A 20,599-nucleotide genomic window follows, 5' to 3' on the forward strand; every position below is an offset into this window, starting at 1 on the left:
ATAATGTCAAGAGACTTTTTGAGATCTTCATATTCCTGGGGTTTCTTCGGGGGCATGGTCAGCTCTCTTTTTTGGAGAAAAATCAACTTTTTAAGTAATTTGAAGATAGTTGTATTCACAGAGAGGCACGCCACGCGTCCTGCTGTATAACCCGGAACCGGAAGCCCCCCCCCTGTTGTGTCTTTGGTTCTATGGTTCTATGTTGTCTATGGTTCTGTGGTGTCTTTAGGTATTTGGTTCTATAGAGTCTATGGTTTTATGGTGTCTATGGTTCTATGGTGTCTATAGTTCTACAGAGTCTATTGTTCTGTGGTGTCTTTGGGTTTATGGTTCTATGGTGTCTTTGGTTCTATAGTTTTATGGTGTCTATGGTTCTATGATATCGATGGTTCTATAGTTTGTATGGTTCTATAGAGTTTCTGGGTCTATAGAGTTTATCGTTCTAAAATGTCTATGGTTCTGGAGAGTCTATGGATATAAAGTCCATGGTTCTATGGTGTCTATGGTTCTATAGTTTGTATGGTTCTATAGTGTTTGTTGGTTCTATAGAGTTTATTATTCTATAGGTTTCCTGCTGGCTCCACCTCAAAAGATTGATTGACAGATTATCCTAAGCAACTATCAGTGGAAAAGGTTTGGACTTCGAACAAGCCTACTCATAATTGGTTACAGTAGCTGTCATAGAAATTTTTGTCCAATATAGTGACGCCAGTACCCTGAATAAATAAAAAACTTGCGGACTGCAATCCAGAATTCCAGAAGTTTACCATCCCCTCACCCTGGTCAAAAAGGAGAAACCCCATGGATCTTGGCTGTAGTTCGGTTTGGCCTGGTTCATTGATGGGGTGATTCTATTTACACATTCAGGTCTCGTATGTTGTCCAACCAAAAGACGTTTTTGCCCTGGGGGTCGGTTCTGACATTTTTCACCCCAGGTCCTACTCTTCTCAAGGATTTCCATTATCACTATCAGATAATGAGTTGCCAGATTTGGCAGTTTCCCGCTCATTTGGACAGTTTTGATTCAGCATTTGCAGGCAAAGAGTGCTTTGTGCAGGTGAATGTAGTTTGGGTGGGTTTGGGGCCAGTGGTTTTTAGTTCAATTAACTTTTTGGATGTTTTTATGTAGGGTCTCGCCGTTTTTAGATTAGTTTTGGGCTGGAAAACCGTGACTATCTGGTTTTAGTGTCTGTTGTTTTTTCTAAGCATGTCTGATGTTCTCATTTGCTTTATTTTCTTTGTTTTTCATTGCTGCATTTCTGTGGTTCTGTTTGTTCTTTTCTTTTTGTCAGCACACCTGAATAAAATGTCAGTGGTTTTACTTTCAGGGATTGAGCCTTGTGGAAACATGGTTCTAAAAGTGGCTAAGTTCTTGGTGGACACCGTAGAGGCTGGACTCGGGGAGGTTCTGGTTTATGTAGAGGATCCTGAGGGACACACAGAAGAGGTTTGAATTCACACTCTAAATATTTGTAGGTAATCGGGGGAGGGGGAACGATTGGCAAGAAAATACATGCCTTTGATTAACCCTTGCCTCCATCAGGCTCGAGTGATCCCAAACAATGACAAGAATCGTACCTACTCTGTGGTCTATCTGCCCAAAGTAGAGGGGCTACATAAGGTAAGAAAAGATCTTCAGTAGAGCTTATTCAATCTCAGTTTGTTTTGCAGAAACTAGAATGACCTGTTGTTATTTAGTGCACACCCATTAAAGAACTTTCAGTTAGGGGGTAGAAGGTTTAATGCTTGGGAATTTAAGGTATGAACTTTAGTGTAAATAAAGGACTTGGTACAAAGAATCTAAAGTATGATGAAAACATAGTGTTGAATCAAACAGGGTTCCAAAATGTGTCCCTGCTTTTCTTCTTCCCAGGTGAAGGTGCTGTTTGCTGGACAGGACATTGATGGGAGCCCCTTCATGGTGGACATAGCAAAGGCTATGGGTGATCCAAGCAGGGTTCATGCCAGAGGGTCGGGATTGCAACCCACAGGGAATGTGGCAAACAAACCAACATACTTTGACATATGCACCGCAGGTGATTGATCACATCTTTTAGAAACTTTCAATTCTCAGGTTGGATCTCAAAGATTCGAGTTTTTTTGGTTTAAGCCAGGTCTGATCGTACTTCCTTGATTCTTGTTGCAGTCTGTTTTTTAAAACTATCGAAAAAGGCACAGTTTGAGTCTGAACACACAGTGGAGGATTTAAGTATTTGATCCCTTTCTGATTTTATTAGTTTGAGAGTTCAACGGCTTAATGCCTGAATTTATTTCCAATTCTGAAAGAAATTTCAATAATGTTTTTGTGTTCATATAGATGCTAAATTAAGTTGAGATTGTAAATTTTACCATTGAACATAAAATGATACAATTTTAGGTCTCTTGCTTATCTGTACAGCAGGCATCCATGAAAAAACCTGAAAACAACTATTCTATCTCCAGCATGGAGAGACTTTTATTTATGCGACACAGGTATTTCCAGTTCTTTTCCACTTTGATAGAACCAATAAACCATTACCATAAACTAAAAAGCACATTATCAACACAAAACCCATTGGAATTGTCGCTTCAGTGCAAAAGTGAGCATCACTTCAGTCTGTTGCAGTAAACCTGTAGCTGTTTTTGTGTTGCACAGATGAATGTCACACTCTCCCCATTCAAGTCTGGCTCTTTCATTGTGGAAATTTGCAGCATTCACACAGACTCTCCTAATCATCCTGCCACCTGAACAGAAGACACCTATTTGAACTAAGCATCTGTAGAAAAGACACCTGTTGATAGAACCAGTCCAACTCCAAATCGCACATTCCTTAAAGTGCATGAAAAACCTTTAAACTCACAGTTTTAAAAAAATTTAGTAACTGTTAAAGTGTAAATGTTTTCCAGATGAGAGTTTGAGTAGAATTTATGTTTTTCATTTAGGTGACTAAAACTACAGTCTGATTACTGTGTAGAAAGAAATGCTGCTCTCAGTTCTTCCAGGCTGCAAATGCTTCCATGAGTCTGGTTAGCATTTCCTTAGTCAGCCACCTCTTCCCCATTAACGGTGTAAACCCAGTTTTCTGCCTCTGCTGGGGTGTTTTGGGGAAAAGTTAGAATTACTTTGGGGTGTAGAAGCAGCTTTCAGTTTCTGCTGTGGTCATGGCCATGCTCACAATGATTGAGCATCTCACACACCGGCACACAGAAAATCTGTTGAATCCGGTCTCTTGATGATCTAATGTTGTTTATATTGGAGCGCATTAAACCTTCATGTATGGTTCCAAGTTTTTCCTCTGGGGGGAAGAACGATTGTATCGACCTCCTCCTCCTTTCAGTGGCCTTTAAAGAGAGCCACCTCCAGTGTTTCTTGTCTTCTTGTCCTTGATTTGTTCTCCAGGGGCGGGGACTGGTGATGTTGGCGTCATCATTGTGGACTCGACTGGCCGGAGAGACACAGTAGAGATTGTCCTGGAGAACAGAGGCGACAGTATTTTCCGGTGCACTTATGTCCCCATTCTGGAGGGGCCTCATGTCGTTTATGTGACGTTTGCTGGACAGCAAATTCCCAGAAGTCCTTTCACTGTCCACATCTCTGGCGGTGGGTTTTACATAGTTAATGTTGCCACTCCGGACACATGACATCAGTATGTTTATTTAGATTTCCTTTTTCACACAAACAAACAACACTGGGTGTTTCATTGGGTCATTGTAATCTTTACACATGTCTATCATCAATGTTCTGCATATTACTTTGGATCTGTAATACATCAGAAAGCTTATTATTATTATTATTATTATTATTATTATTATTATTATTATTCCAAGTAATCTTTTCACAAAGGACTGAACTGCACTTTTCCATGACTTCTGTGCTGCTAAAGTAAAACATAAAATGGACTAATGTACCTTCATTTTACCACTAGATAAGAGCGAATTTGGCTTACAATTGACTACAAATACTATTTGTTTTTAGTCAAGTCAAAGCTCAGGACGAACAGTGTGTTTTTGGTAAGGGGGTTATTTGGATAAAACATTTGTGGGGATGATGAGAGTCCAATCTATGCTCACTACAGTGCACTCAAACTATGAGCCGGCTGTCGTGCAGAGGTCGCGTGGTCGACCTCTGATAGGAAGATTGCAGATTTAGTTCCCGCTTTGCCTTCCCATGTGTCGAAGTGTCCTTGGGCAAGACACTAAACCCCAGATTACTCTTGGTGGTTCTCGGTTGGCGTCAGTGTTTGGCAGCTGGAGCTGCCGTCAATGTGTGAATATGTTTATGGGTGAATGGGACTGTGACTGTGAAGTGCTTTGGGCCTTCAAGGAAGGTAGTAAAGCGCTATAGACGTATACAGTCATCGCCAAAAGTTTTGAGAATGACACAAATATTAGTTTTCAAAGTTTGCTGCGTAATTGCTTTTAGATCTTTGTTCCAGTTGTTTCTGTGATGTACTGAGATATAATTCCAAGCACTTCATACGTTTCAAAGGCTTTTGTCGACAATTGCATGACATTTATGCAAAGAGTCAGTGTTTGCAGTGTTGGCCCTTCTTTTTCAGGATCTCTGCAGTTCGACTGGACGTGCTGTCAATCAACTACTGGGCCAAATCCTGACTGATAGCAACCCATTCTTTCAGAATCACTTCTTGATATTTGTCAGAGTTAGTGTTTTTTGTTTGTCCACCTGCCTCTGGAGGATTGACCACAAGTTCTGATTGGGATAAAGATCCCGCGAGTTTCCAGACCATGGACCCAAAATGTCAACGTTTTGGTCCCCGAGCCACTTAGTCCTCACTTTAGCCCTATGGCCCGGAGCTCCATGGTGCTGGAAAAAGGCATTGTTGGTCACCAAACTGTTGGATTGTTGGAAGAAGTTGCTGTTGATGTTTGGTACCATTCTGTATTCATGGTTGTGTTTTTGGGCTAAATAGTGAGTGAACCCCCTCCCTTGAATGGGAAGCAACCCCACACATGAATGGTCTCAGGATGCTTTACTGTTGGCGTGATACAGGACTGATGGTGGCGCTCACCTTTTCTTCTCCGGACGAGCCTTTTTCCAGATGCCCCAGACAATCAGAAAGAAAATCTGACTTTCCACCAGTCCTCAGCAGTCCATTGGCCCGACTTTAGAAGATCAATCTGGTACTGATGTTTTTTGGAGAGAAGTGGCGTCTTTGCTGCCCTTCTTGACACCAGGCCATCTTCTAAAACTGTGATGCAGATGCGTCACACCTGCCTGCTGCCGTTCCTGATCAGCTCTGCACTGGTGGACCTCAGATCCTGCATCCTCTTTAGGAGACACTCCTGGGGCTTGCTGGACTTTCTCGGACGGCCTACAGTCTTCTTAACAAGAATTTAACTGCTTTCTTTGAAGTTCTTGATAATCCTATGAATTGTTGATTTGAGTGCAATCTTAGTTGCCACAAAATCCTCGCCTGTTAAGTCATTTTATAACGCAATGATAGCTGCACGTGTTTCTTTGCAGGTCACCGTGGTTACCAAGGAAAGAACCATTATTTCAAGCATTACCCTCCTTTTAACATGTCAAGTCTCACATTCTAACCCAACCAGTCTGATAGAATGACCTTGTGCTCGTCAACATTCTCAGCTGAGTTGCCAAGACGATGACTCAAATTATCTCAGCAAGTCCTTTTAATGACAGCAATGACATGCAGTGCAAGTTTTTTTTACAAAATTTTCATGGCAAAGAAGGACTATGCAATTCATCTGATCGCTCTTCATAAAATTCTGGAGTTTATGCAGATTGCTATCATAAAAACTTAAGCAGTAACTTTTCCAATTTCCAATATTTATGTCATTCTCAAAACCTTTGGCCACGACTGTACATTGTTTACCAGTGTCCAGCTAATTCAGCATTAATGAAGAAACTTCAAAGTTTGATTTATTTCAGCTTTGTAATTTCTCTGGAACTGAATTTTTCTGTCGTATCCTCAGTTGTTGGTATGAACCAGGAGTGGGGAACAAGGGTTTCATTCCTGCTTGTATTCCAGCATTTTCTGCTCTAACAGGGTGTGAATGGCTGGACACACCTGAATCAGGTGATCAGCTGTGATCGGGGCAGTGAGAGCTGGAAAACATCAGAGTTGCCCACCCCCTGCATAAATAAATTTTTGGATTTAGTTTAAGTCTGACTGCAACTGTTTCCACTTTTCTCTTGTATGACATCACTGACCCCCCTCCCCCCATGCTCTTTTAGCTGGTCTTCTCATGTTTCATGACTCTTGCCTATTCTTCAGTTTCACAGAGTACCCCAACTCCACAGTCTCCAGTGCAGATTATACCCCATCCCATATCCACCCCACCCTCAGACAAGATAAGGAGAGTCCCCCCTCCAACACCTCCTAAACCCAGACAGCAAAGTTAGTACAGGCCAGGGGGTAGGGGGCTGACTGAGGTTTGCCTCTTCTGTCTGTTTCTCCTGGCTCCAGTTAAACCCCTGACCCGCCCCACCGGAGTTGTTGTGGGAGGGGCCTACAGCATGTGCTGCATGGTTTGTCCTGAGCGGTGTCTTCTTCTCCAGCAGCAGAGGGAATGTGGCTAACCATATCTTTGGATGATCTTCTTTTACTCACCTTGGCCAAAACTAAACATTTACAGCTATTTTTTGCCATTTTACTTGGTTCCATTGTGAAATGTTTGACAAATTCTTCCTCCATAATTTATTCTTTAGGTCTCGGAACTAATCTGCCAGCTTTCAGCTGCTCTAGCAGCACAGCAGCTGTTTTTAACCCTGAGTAAACTTGTCATTGTGGTAGCTCAGAGCCTGATGTGATGATCCTGAGCTGCAGTGACACCATGAGACCTTTCTGAGAATTGCAACCATGAAGATTGAATTGTAGGTCCACTGAAGACTACAAACATGACTGGCTGGTCCCCAGCAGCAAATGTCTGAGTTCCTCTGTCCTCCCATGTGTCCCAAACACTGGCAGGAGGTCCAACATTTAAATCACAGTTTTCCTCTCATCCTCCGTCTTGGTTTCACTCTGTAACTCAGTCTGGCTTGTTTTCCAGTCATTGCTGATGAGCTGCATCAGGTGAGTCCAGCTTCTGATGAACTGAGCACAACTGATGCATCAACAGCAAGTAGAATAAAGTTTTCTGGAAACAAGCAGAACAGTTGTTCTCTGCAAGATTGGACACTAACTTATCCAACAGATGCTTGAAGACAAACCATTTAAAAGATTCTGATGTTTCTCAAGAAAGGCAGAATTATTAGTCTTTGTCTCATCCTCTTATTTACAGAAGCTCTCATTATGAAACTGTTAACGTGCACTAACCATTTTCCTCCACATAATTCTTATCAGTATGTTTACTTCTGTAGCTAACTGTCAAAGGAGCTTTGCTGACTTCTGCTGTTAGTTCTCTAAACGTGTTAGCAGAACCTGCAACTTTGGACTCTGCTGCTTTATCTTCATCTTTTCTTGTAGGCGACTGCTGCTCTGAGCTGTGATTGGCTGACTAACAGAAACTTCCGTAGAACAAAGTTCGCACACTAGTGTGTGGATGTTAAAAAGCCTCATTCTCTGGCTTTAAACCCTTTGTTTTTTCAAAGCTTCACCCTGTGGGCTGATTTGAGTAAAGCTCAGCATGAGTGACTTGTTGAACTGAAGTTTAGTTCTACGTCTGACCAAAAGTGTTGTCTTATCCTGACAGCCTGCAATCCAAGCGTTTGCCGGGCGTCGGGCCGAGGTCTGCAGCAGAAAGGCCTGAGGGTGAAGGAGGTGGCGGATTTCCAAGTGTTTACTAAAGGAGCTGGAAAAGGGGAGCTGAAAGTGTCTGTGAATGGACCAAGTAAGAACACACAAACGAGGGATGATCAGATGGGTTAGGATGGTGGATGCCGTGATTGAAAATCACAAACTCGATTGAAATCGGATGCCATCTACCGATCAGAATCGGATATTTATTTTTATCTTGTTGATCAGCTGTGTGTCCTAGTAGAAGTCTGTATATCATGAACGGATCCAGACATTTTACGGTCATAAAGCGGAAAAAAAAAAAAAAAAAAGTGCAGCGGAATAAGGCAGCAGTTTGAGCGGGACGCCAACTGTTAACAAAAAACGCAAAGTTATCGAGATATTCATTGATTCAGTCTTCGGGGCTCAAAAACTCGTTTTAATAAATGTTTATAACTGACACAATCTCTTGCTTTTTGTCTTAACACAAACAAGGACCTACAAAAACATTTGACTGAAAAAAAACAACGAAATTTTGTTTTTTTGTAATGAGAAAGGTGCTGAGAGAAACTGCAGTGAGTGCTGCAGAGTGAAAGCTCCAGGAGAAGGTAATTAAAAAAATAGCCCGAAATGAATCGATAATCTCTCAAAAACAACCAAAACTAATAAATAGTTACATTGATATGAGCTAGTCACGAAAACTCATCACATTCAGTCAAAGTCATTGTTTTTTTATTTTAAAAGTGATATTAATCACATCTGATCAAAAATGTTCTGAAGATCCTAAAACTATAGTAACCAAACTGTCTCACATGAATAATTATTACTTTTGTACTGTAACAATGATTTTTAGGAGAAAATATTTCTATTTTCTAGGAATTTTTCATGTAAACATGGATTATAGTTGATCAAAAAGACTTCCTGGTACAGTTTCCAAACTTTCTCACACAACCAGCTTATAGTTAACAATGTTATCTAGATAATAGTTGCACTATTTTACTTGGTTGGGAAAGCTACTGCACAGAAGTGAACGTTAAAAGATAAAAGAAGGTGAATAAAATAAAAGTAGGGACAAACCTGGATCAGTTTGTAAAATTTTTTACATTTTCCTAAATGTTTGAGAAAAGTATTGGATCCGGACTCTGTATTGATATTGCTATCAATATCAAATGACTCGGAATCGGATTGATACCAAAATATTCTGACTGGGACGCCTCTACCACAAACAGAAAATTAGAACTGCTGTGAGGGGACTTCCGGTTTGTACATCACCGGGATGGCTGTGTAGTGGGAGAGCTCCCGACTGAACCAGAGAAATCAGTCAAAAAAAGCCCCGGGAACGGCGAAATCAACTATGTAAGTTGAATATAACATCGAGGGCAAAGAGAGAACACCAAAGACCAGTGTTTTGCAGCGAATTGGTGGAAGCAAACTGACTTTGAAACGGGCTAACGTTAGCTGCTAAAGCTAGTCACCGGAGGCTTACCACCTAAGTTAACGTTTGCTAACACAAGCGAAATGGCAGAATACAATATACTGCTGCAAGAGCTTAGAGCGTTTCGCCAAGAAAACAACGAAAAATTGGAAAGTATTAAAGAAGACATCGCTAAAGTGAATAACCGAATGGAAGAAGCTGAGGGGAGGATTGAAAAAGCAGAGGAGCGAATCCAAACAATGGAAGACGTTATGGTGGAGCTAATGCAGGTACACGTGAAGCTAACAGACAAGCTAACGGACCTGGAAAGCCGCGAAAGGAGAGAAAACATCCGGATTTATGGTGTGCCAGAAACATCTGAGCGAGATTCCCCCTCAATGAGTGCTTTTGTGGAAACTTTACTTCGTGAAGGTTTGAAGCTAGAGGGCGCGGAGAATATAAACATCGAACGAGCCCATCGCTCACTAGGGCCGCCCCCCCCTAACGGAGCCTCACCACGCTCTATTCTGGTGAAGTTTTTAAGCTTCAAAACCAAAGAGCAAATACTCCGCAAAGCATGGCAACAAAAAGGCTTTACCTGGAAAGGTAAACAGATATCTTTGGACAATGACTACCCTCCACTCATTCTCAAGAAAAGAAGAGAATATGCAGCTATCCGGAGGATTCTGAAGGACAAGCAGATCCAGTTTCAAACCCTATTTCCTGCAAGGCTGAAGGTGAAGTATGCTGATGGAGTCAAGATCTACAACACATCGACAGAAGCAAGTGAGGACATGAGCGAAAGAGGATTTCCTGTGGAGGTCATCAAACCACCGGAATCTGTTTTGGAGCGATACAAGCAGCTGAACACCTGGAACAGGGTGACTAGAGGGACCGACCGCACTGCACCAGGCCCACCGGGTCCGAGTTATAAAGAAAAACTGAGAGCATTCAGGAGAACCGGTGCTGACCCAGCGGTGGAGTGAGTTTTATAAATACCCTGGAAAGGTTTCCCAATGGTAACTTTGGTTTCCGTTTCTGATAAATCAGAATCTACTAGAACTTGTCTGAGGAGATCTTATTTTTATTTTCTTATTTTTACCTTTTACCTTTAATTCAAATAAAAATATTGAGACGTAATGGTCATCAGGTGTATAAGTAACTGACATTATACGTGGTTCTGTCGGTGGGACAACCTCCCACACCTAAAGCCCTGCTCAAAAGGGCCCCCCCTACCAAAGTGAGGAGGACACTGCCTTTAGAGGCTCAACAGGGTCTATTTCTAAGACCCCTACCTTGGAAGTTTAAGTTACCTACATTTGATTTTAGTTATGTTCAACTGTTAAGTTTTCTTTCTGTTCAGAGTTCAGTGTTCAAAATGAGGAGCAGGGAATATATGTGCAAAATACTAAAATGTGAAACATTATGTATGACAGAAACGTAAAACTGCTTACACTTAATATCAATGGCTTACATAATCCAGTTAAGAGGTGGAAAACATTATCCAAACTAAAACAAGATAAAGCAGAAATAGTCTTTTTACAAGAAACGCATCTCCCAGAGGCTGAGCATCTAAAGTTGAATAAAATGGGCTTTAAACACGTTTTCTATTCTTCCCATAGCTCAGGGCGGAGGAGAGGGGGGGCCACCCTGATAGCTGGGGCAGTGAATTATCAACACGTATCAGAATACAAAGACAAAGAAGGCAGGTATATAATGATAACAGGAAAAATCAATAGTATTCTAATAACATTACTAAATGTGTACGTTCCCCCTGGTAGCGACTGGTCTTTTTATAGACATATTTTTGAAATAATTTCAACAAAAAGTCAAGGAACCTTGATATGCGGCGGAGACTTCAATATTGTATTAAATAACTCTCTCGATTCCTCAAATGGCAAAGGTGACTATAGAAAGATTGGGAAAAAGATGAGACATCTCATGGAGGAAATGGGCATAGTTGATGTGTGGAGGGAAAATAATCCAACAAAAAGAGAATATACTCACTACTCACATCCGCATAATGCGTACTCCCGTCTAGATTACATATTTATGTTCAAAAATGACCTACTAAGAGTGAAAAACAGTGATATTGGAATTTGTGCAATTTCTGACCATAATCCAGTTACAGTGAGTCTCTACTTGGCTGGACAGAAAAGAACCACTGTTTGGAGATTAAACAATAACATCTTAAATTATCCAAATATCAAAGATAAATTAAGCTATGAAATTAAAGAATACTTAATACATAATGATAATGGTGAGGTATCACCAGGAACTCTCTGGGATGCTCTAAAAGCAGTTCTGAGAGGGAAAATAATTAGCATCTCATCCTACCAGAAAAAAGCTAGTCAACAGAAACTGAAGTGCTTAGAAGAAAAACTGTTAAAACTTCAACAGGAGCATTTCCAAAGTGTAAATACCAAAAATAAGACTGAAATTATAAAATTAAAGAAAGAAATTGACGACATCAATACACTGGCGGTACAGAAAAAACTTGTTTTAATGAAACAAAAATATTATGAAGTAGGCAGCAAATCTTTGAAACTTCTATCTTATAAACTGAGAAAACAACAAGCAGAGAGAGCAATTTATAAAATAAAAAATCCTTCAAGTAAAAAAATTGAGACGGACCAGGAGAAAATTCAACAGTGTTTTCATGAATACTATAAAAATCTCTACTCAGAAACAAACCTAAATAATAGTGACCAAATAGATGCATTTTTAAAAGATTTAGATTTGCCAACTCTAACAGTTGAGCAAAATGAAAAATTGCTTACAGCAATTACCGAAGAAGAAATTCAATTTGCGATCAGAAAACTAAAAAGCGGAAAAATGGCAGGAGCAGACGGGTTTAGTCCAGAATGGTATAAAACGATGGAAACTCATCTAATTCCAACCTTATTAAAAACATTTAACTGGGTGATGGAGAAGAAAACGACTCCATTGTCTTGGAACAAAGCAATAATCTCAATAATCCCCAAAGAGGGAAAGGACAGACTGGATTGTGCTAACTACCGGCCAGTTAGTGTTTTAAACATCGACTACAAACTATTCACTTCTATAATATCACGGAGATTGGAAACAATTCTCCCAATGCTGATACATAAGGACCAGACAGGATTCATTAAACAGAGACAGACACAGGACAGCATCAGGAAAGTACTACACATAATTCATCAAGTTGTTCAACAAAAACAGGAGACTCTAGTGATCAGCCTGGATGCCGAGAAGGCATTTGACTCGGTGAGGTGGACCTTTTTATATAAAGTACTCGGCAAATTTGGCTTTTGCAAATCAATCATTGAGACAATTTCAGGGTTATATAACAAACCAACAGCCAGGATTAAAATCAATGGAGACTTCACTGAGACGATAACCTTAGAAAGAGGAACTCGGCAGGGATGTAACATGTCTGCCCTTTTATTTGCATTATACATTGAACCTCTTGGGCAGTGGATCAGGCAAAGAGCAGACATTAAAGGAGTAAAAGTTTCAGGAAAGGAACAAAAGCTTTCCTTATTCGCAGATGATCTACTATTAACTATATCTCAACCTACAAAAACTCTACCAATAATTATGGACTCCCTTAAAGATTTTGGCACTCTGTCAGGATATAAAATTAATGTAAACAAGACACAGGTTTTAACTTTAAACTACAGCCCTCCTCAAAATATTAAAGATGAGTACAAATGGGAATGGCAGGCAGACTCAATTAAATATTTAGGCATTGCTCTGCACAAAGATTTTACAAAGATGTTTGAAGTGAACTATGGACCACTTAACACTAAACTACAGTCAGATCTACAAAGGTGGAATGCAATACCATTTCTAGACCTTCACTCACGGATTGACTCAATAAGAATGAATATATTACCACGAATGTTATATTTATTTCAATGTTTACCATTTCCCATACCCCAAAAGCAGTTTGTAGAATGGGATAAGATGTTATCAAGATACATATGGAGAGGGAAAAAACCCAGAATTAAATATAAAACCTTACAATTAAAAACAGATCAGGGTGGCAGAAATCTTCCTTGTCTACAAGACTATTTCTGTGCTGCCCAGCTGAGGCCTCTTATCTGCATGTGTTCTCCAGTTTACACTGCAGGGTGGAAAGATCTAGAGCTGAAAACTTTTGAAAAAATACCATTAAAAGCTTTATTAGCAGATCTCAAGTTACAGGGGGAACTTCTTTTACAGGATGACCCCTTACTGAGTATGATGATTAAAACCTGGAATGACACAGTCAAGAAATGTAACTTGATGGAAGACTCAAAAATTCTCAGATGGTGTACGTGCGACTCAGAGTTCACCCCCAACAAATATGATGGTAGATTTAAGTTATGGATTGCCAAAGGGCTAACTGATTTCAACTCATTTGTTCATAAGGGAGCATTTCAAACATTTGATACCCTAAAAAAAAAACACGGGTTAATTTCTGACGACTTCTTCAGATATCTACAGGTCCGGCACTATTTCAATCAAAAAATTAAAATATCCACAGATGACCCAAAGTTTCTTAAAACTTTTAAAACGTTAATAAAAGCAATATGCCCTACGAAAATAATTTCAAAGTTATACAATAGTATCTTGTCGCACAAGGGGGAGAACACCTACTATGTAAAGGAAAGATGGGAGCGAGAAGGACGGCTCACTATCACAGAGGAGGATTGGGAACAAATATGTCGGAAACAATGGATCACAACAGGATCAAACATTTGGCGTGAATTCTGTTGGAAAAGCATAATGAGGTTTTTTACTACACCCTCTCAAAAAAAATACCTAGGAAATAGTAAATGTTGGAGGTGTGGTAACAATGGAGCCAATCACTTCCATATATTTTGGGACTGTGTGATTATCAAGAAGTATTGGTCTGACATACATGAACATCTGCAAAATGTGTTTTCTATTGTTTTCCCCTTGTCTTTTGAAAGTCTGTTTTTGAGTAAAATTGATGGCCTAGACAACAAAAATAAGAAACTGCTCTACATTCTGCTGGCAGCCAGTAAGAAAGCAATAACCAGAAAATGGCTTAAACCTGAACAACCAACGACAGAGGACTGGATTGATGTGGTACAAAGAATTTACATAATGGAAAGAATCTCACACTCTTTACAAATACGGCTGGATGTTTTTTACGCTACTTGGTCTATATGGACAGAATATGTTAAGCCTGTAAGATCAGATTTCATCTGAAATCATGTCATATCATTTATGTTTTGAAACTCCCTGCTTCCTCACATGTTCCTTTTTTATTTATTATTATTTTGTTTTTTTTGTTTTTCAATTAAAAAACTGAGAAAGCATGAACATTGTAACACGTCAAAACAATGTACAATTTATCCTGTGCTTTTTCAATAAAAAATAAATTTGAAAAAAAAAGAACTGCTGTGAGGGAAACGGAGACATGAGCCACAAGAAAGCAGATTATCCGTCTGCAGATCAGTCTGAGAACATGTCATTTTGTTTAACTTCAAGCAAGATGGCCGCCGTGATGCAGACACACAGTCAGTCAGCTCCAGCTTTCCTGCCCAAAAATTGGTTTAAATACAAGAACAAACTACAGTCTCTACCTCCAATACTTGCTCAAACTGCACTCATAGCCTTCTCCCTGCTGACGGGCCTTACATACCTACGAAAAGAGGTAAATCAAGATAACAACAGCCAACAAATCCTTTTTCCAGCTACAAGGAGTCAACACATTCTCTTCACAAGAGTTCTGGAGAATGGCTATGCCAGGCCACCTACTGAAGGTAAACATGGAAAGCCATCTACTTCTTGGTTGGGACTTCTACACCTGTTGATGATTATGCTCCTACCTGGGGATGTTGAGACTAACCCAGGCCCCTCTTTTTCAAACATTGAGCACATAGATACTACTAATCAGGCTGAGTCTAAAGTAGGCCTGCAGTTAGCTGGAGCAAATACTTGGCTGGATACCACAGCTCTTTTGCTAGCTCCATTGCAAACTGTCACACCACCTTGGATACCCCCCCTTTTAACTAGCTCACCAACACTGCTAGTCACGGAGCTGAGCCACCACCCAGAGCTACAACACGGCAAAGTAAAACAGTCAAATGAAACATCATCACTGTTGACCTTAGCAAAACCCACTAAATGGCAAACATCCCAACCAATAGTGACTCCACCCCCACCGGGCTCACTCCGAAAGCCACAGGATGCACCAATAATGCTAACCCCATGGACAGCAAAAAAATCTAAACCATGCCCCCCTGGATTACCCTCGTCCGGTTCAGAGGCCCCTGTTCATCCCAGCACCAGGGGATCAGCTGCACCCAAATCCAGAATGCTGGTTTCACCCAAAGCCTGGACTTTGGTGCTATCCAGCGCCAGGAGAGAGGTTCCACCCAGGTCCGAAACACAGGTTCCACCAAGGCCTAAAACACAGGCTTCACTCAGGAGTAGGATGCCAGCTCCACGTAGGTTCAGAGTACCGGCTCCACCCAGGTCCGGGACATCTACATCAACTAGGTCTGGAATACTGGCCCCACCAAACACCAGGGGACCGGCCCCATACAGGCCCGGAACCCCGGCCCCACCCAAGGCTACAACACCGGCTTCCCCTGGATCCGGAACACCAGCTACACCCAAGCCCAGTACTCTGGTTGCAACCAAGCTAACAATACCTGGCTCACCTGGAACCAGAACACCGGCTCCATGCAAGACTGCAGCACCGGCTTCACCTGGATCCAGAATACCTGCCCCACCCACATCTAGAACAACAGCGTCACCTGGATCCAGAACACCAGCTTCAACTGGAACCAGACCACCGGCTGTACCCAAACCCGCAACACCGGAGTCACCAGGAACCAGAATACCTTCTCCACTTAAGACTGCTGCACCAGGTTCTCCAGGATCCAGGACACCGGCTTCATCTGGATCGAGAACACTGGCTTCAACTGGAACCAGAATACCTGATCCACCCAAGCCGACAACACCAGCTTCATCTGGATCCAGAGCACCGGCTCTACCCAAACCTGTGACACCGGCATCACACGTATCCAGAACACCGGCTTCACAAGGATCCAGAACACTGGTTCCACCCAAGTCCACAACACCTGGACCCGGAACATCAGTCCCACCCAAGCCCAGGACGTCGGCCCTAGCTGGATCAGTAACATGGGCACCATTCAGGTCTGTTAGGTCAGTTCTACCTAGGTCTGGAACACCTGTTTCAAATGAGTCAACAAACCCTATTTCTACCTTGATTAATACTGTCAAACCACTTCATCAAGTGAAAAAGGAAGTCATATTTAAGCATCCCAAGCAAAAGTTTTTCCAGACGTTAAATAACGCAATAATTTTATGGTGTAGGAAAGACAAACCGAAAGGGCTGCTGGGAGGTCATATTAACATCCGAAGTATCACACCTAAATGTGATCAAATACAGCATCTTCTGAATGAATCAAATATTGACTTCCTCTGCTCAACAGAGTCCTGGTTACATAAAAATTCCCCCCTAGCTGCCCTGTCTGTACCAGGATATAAGGTTTTTAGAAGGGACAGAACAGAGGGTAGGGGCGGAGGGGTAATGTTCTATTTAAAGGATCACCTAAAGTGCAGTCAAATACAATATACATTTCCTAACCATTTAGAATGTATTGGACTTAATGTAAGCCTCTCTCCTCAAATGTCCATTATACTAATTGGAATATATAGGCCTCCATCATCCTCCAATGAATTCTATGAGCAACTGGAGGACATTTTAAAGCAGTGTAATTGGAAAAAGGAAATCCTCCTATTTGGTGACTTCAATGTAAACTGGTTGGATAAAACAAGCCGCAAGAAACTGGAATCAGTTGTAAACAGACATGATCTTGTACAACTAATACAAGGACCAACAAGAATAACTAAATCAACGGAAACATGTATAGACCTAGTGTTCTCTAATAGACAAGAAAGAATTTATAAAACTTACAATTTAGTCACCGGTCTATCAGATCATAACTTAATTCTTTTTTCAAGGAAACTACCCAAACATAGGTCCTTGTGCCCCCTTAATAAACCAGTGAAGCAGGTAAAAATACCACAAAGTGAAACTAAGAACTTAGAGACAACTTTGAAAGGAGTGAATTGGTCAGAACATCTTTTGCATGATCAAGTGAATGAAAACTGTAAAACATTTACCAAAATACTTCAGGATATATTGCTTCAATATAAAAAAGAGGTAAAAGCAAGGCACCAAAAAGGGCATCTGCCTTGGCTGAATGACAAAATCTGGAAACTGATGAAACAGAGAGATAAAGCACTTAAAATGTTCATGAAAACTAAATCAACCACCAATAGATTGCTATTTACCTCACTAGGGAATAAAGTTACTGCAGAAATCAGACATGCTAAAGCTAATTTCTTCATCAATGCTATAATTAACTCAAAAGGTAATGCAAAAGAAGTCTGGACACACATTCATAAACTGGCAGGATGCTTTACTGCAACACGTAACATTAGTGAAATAAAATTAAAGAAGGGTCCATCCAATGACCCTTTAGATCAGGGGTCGGGAACCTTTTTGGCCGAGAGAGCCATAAACGCCAAATATTTTTAAATGTAATTTCGAAAGAGCCATACAATAATGTTGTGTCTCTTTCCCACACTGAGGCACGGAGACTTAACCTCTTTTAAAGTTCTTTATTCTGGTTACTGTAGACCACAACAAACGCCGTACAATTAATTCATCAACTCCTGAATCTCTCCTGCCGAGACGAGAGAGAGCGCTTCTCCCAACTTTATACCCCCCCCCTCCCGCTCCAGCCCTCCCATTTTCCTTATTCGGCCCATAGCTGAACCCCATTGGTCCAAATTACCTAACAACAGGCTGAGCGACAGAACTGAGAGCCAATCAGATCTCTGCTTGATGCCTTCAATGAACCCCAGAATTTTTAACGCGGCCCGACAGCCAAGTTAAACTCAGTCCGCGACAATTTGTTTAAAACTAAATATACAAATGAATGTGTGCATTTGATGTAATTTCAACATTTTTAAAGTACAATAAGTCTGTGGATCCTTTTTAATAACATTGTTATGCTGTTGCTAATAAATGATGAGTATTTCTCGTGGTAGTTTTGTTGATGGTCTAGTCTGGTTGATCCGTGGTGAGTTTCTGCTTCATGCAGGCATTGAGACTTTAAATGTGATCGTAGGTCTGAATGTTCTGTAGATGTGAGACAGACTGCTCACATGCAGACGCGGAGCCAGACACACACTCACACGCTGCAGTGAGTGACGGGCAGCGGGGTTTTACGTTTTTACAATCCCTGCGCGATTCACCTGCTGTCCCCACAACCCCTCCCTCACCCTCTGCTTTCTTCCTCACACTCCCATCCCCGCAACTGCGCGCTCTTTCTCAGAGACGAGAGCGCGCAGTTTTAGGCACGGCAATTCACAGGTTTCCGGGTGGTACAAACTCTGTGAAATAATAGATAATAGTAAACTGATAGTTTTTTCTCCAAGCACCGCTACTACTGCGCGCCTCTGGCATCGCATCGCGCCCGAAAAGGACTGGTCTAATGAAAAAAAGTAAAATTAAAGATTTGTCTGCGAGCCACATGTGACCATCAAAAGAGCCATATATGGCTCGCGAGCCATAGGTTCCCGACCCCTGCTTTAGATATTCCAGATGCCTTCAACAGATATTTTGTGACCTCGGCCATAAACTTGACACAGACATTGTCTCCTGTTACAATCCAGCCTGTTGTAATGCCTGCTTCAGTAATAGAATCAACGTTTAGTCTAAGTCCAGTATCACAAGAACAAATTGGAAAAATACTTGGTGGTTTCAAAAATTCTAAAGCTGAAGATGCATTTGGCCTGAGCACATTAATTATAAGAACTCACAAAGAGTCACTGGTATGTCCTATTACCACCATAATCAACAAATCAATAAACACAAGTACTTTTCCAGACCAAAAACATCAGTGATCACACCAATCCTTAAATTTGGAGATCCAACAGAAATAACCAATTACAGACCAATAAGCATCTTGCCAGTCGTGTCTAAAGTGCTGGAAAAGTGTGTAGCAGAACAACTTGTAGGACATCTTAACTATAGTTTTTATAACCTCCATCAAATGCAATTTGGATTTAGAAAGCATCACTCTACGGAAACAGCGGTCTGTTTTCTTCTCGAAAACTTAAAACTAAAGATTGACAGAGGAGGAGTTGTGGGAGCTGTGTTCCTTGACCTTAAGAAAGCTTTTGACACAGTCAACAGGGATATCTTAATATAAAAATTACATCATTTTAATCTTTCACCAAGAACTCTACTCTGGCTGGAATCTTACCTGACATGCAGGAAACAACAGGTCAGAGTCAATAATGCAACATCATCATGTGGAGAAAATCAACTAGGGTTACCTCAAGGCTCATCATTATCCCCATTACTGTTCAGTCTTTACATCAATGACCTCCCTAGCTGCTGCCCACCTAATGTGCAGTGCCAGCTTTATGCAGATGATGCTGTCATCTATGTTCATGCTAGGGACAGATACCAAGCAGCTCAAGAACTCACATCAGCCATGAACAAGATCTCAGAGTGGCTACAAAAATCCCAGCTGATTCTCAATGTATCTAAAACCGTGTGCATGTATTTTTCTAAAAGCTCAACTAACCAAGACACCCCTCCGGTATTGATAAATGGAACAGCTATACAATATGTCTCTGAATATAAATATCTAGGAATAACAATTGACACACAATTAACATTCAAATCACACATCAAAAAGGTTGTGAACTCAATTAAATTCAATTTAACAAATTTTAGACACATAAGAAACAACTTAACTCTGGAAGCTGCTAAGCTGTACTATAATGCAGTGATTGTTTCACAAATGACCTACTGTATGACCAGCTGGGCATCAGCATGCGGAACCATTCTGAAACCTCTACAAACTGTTCACAAACAAGCTCTGAAAACTTTGGACAAAAAGCCCAAAAGCCACCATAATTGTAAAATACTTCAGAAACACAATCTACTGAGCTTCAATAATATGATTCAACATACAGATTGCATATTGGTCTATAAAATCCTTCATGGTCTGGCTCCTCCCCCACTTCAGGACTTTGTCAAAAAAAGACAAAACAGAAGCACCAGAGCAAGTTCAAGAGGCGACTGCATCATTCCTTCCAGAAAAAGCAGCTTTGGACAGACTGTTTTCTCCTTTCGAGCCTCTCAAACCTGGAACACAATCCCAGAAAGCATTCGACAGCTCTCCACACTTCCATCTTTCTCAAAACAATTAAGATCTTGGCTGCTGGAAAACCAAACTTGCACTCATAGCTAATTTTAGGGACAATGTAAGAAAACTGTTTGCTAACTAAAGTAAAAATAAACCATTGGGGGGTGAAAAAAAGTGGTCACAGTTGTCATAGTATTGTTCTGATTTTGGCGATTTTATTGATGTATATTTTGGGGAACTATGCATTTGAAACTGTTTTAAATGTTATCCGAGTTATGTTAATTTTATGTCATTTTTCTAATGCAATT

At 40.9% G+C, this 20,599-nt stretch overlaps 1 protein-coding gene across 9 annotated transcripts in view; it reads left to right on the plus strand.

Moving 5' to 3' along the window:
• The window catches only part of LOC101166705 (filamin-C), a 146,771-nt gene that overhangs the window by 22,260 nt on the left and 103,912 nt on the right, over window positions 1–20,599 (plus strand). For 5 of the 9 annotated variants that reach the window (XM_023952378.2, XM_078941625.1, XM_023952374.2 and 2 more), the window contains 6 exons: window positions 1,329–1,447; window positions 1,544–1,621; window positions 1,874–2,036; window positions 3,380–3,580; window positions 6,237–6,359; window positions 7,654–7,791. In XM_023952378.2, coding sequence (XP_023808146.1) covers window positions 1,329–1,447; window positions 1,544–1,621; window positions 1,874–2,036; window positions 3,380–3,580; window positions 6,237–6,359; window positions 7,654–7,791 — 822 coding nt within the window. The remainder of the gene's footprint in view (window positions 1–1,328; window positions 1,448–1,543; window positions 1,622–1,873; window positions 2,037–3,379; window positions 3,581–6,236; window positions 6,360–7,653; window positions 7,792–20,599) is intronic. The other 4 variants (XM_023952375.2, XM_023952376.2, XM_078941628.1 and 1 more) reach the window with 2 other exon arrangements.

Source organism: Oryzias latipes, chromosome 23, assembly GCF_053564925.1.
Source record: "Oryzias latipes strain Hd-rR chromosome 23, Olatipes_Hd-rR_3.1".
In the NCBI taxonomy this organism is placed as follows: Eukaryota; Metazoa; Chordata; class Actinopteri; order Beloniformes; family Adrianichthyidae; genus Oryzias; species Oryzias latipes.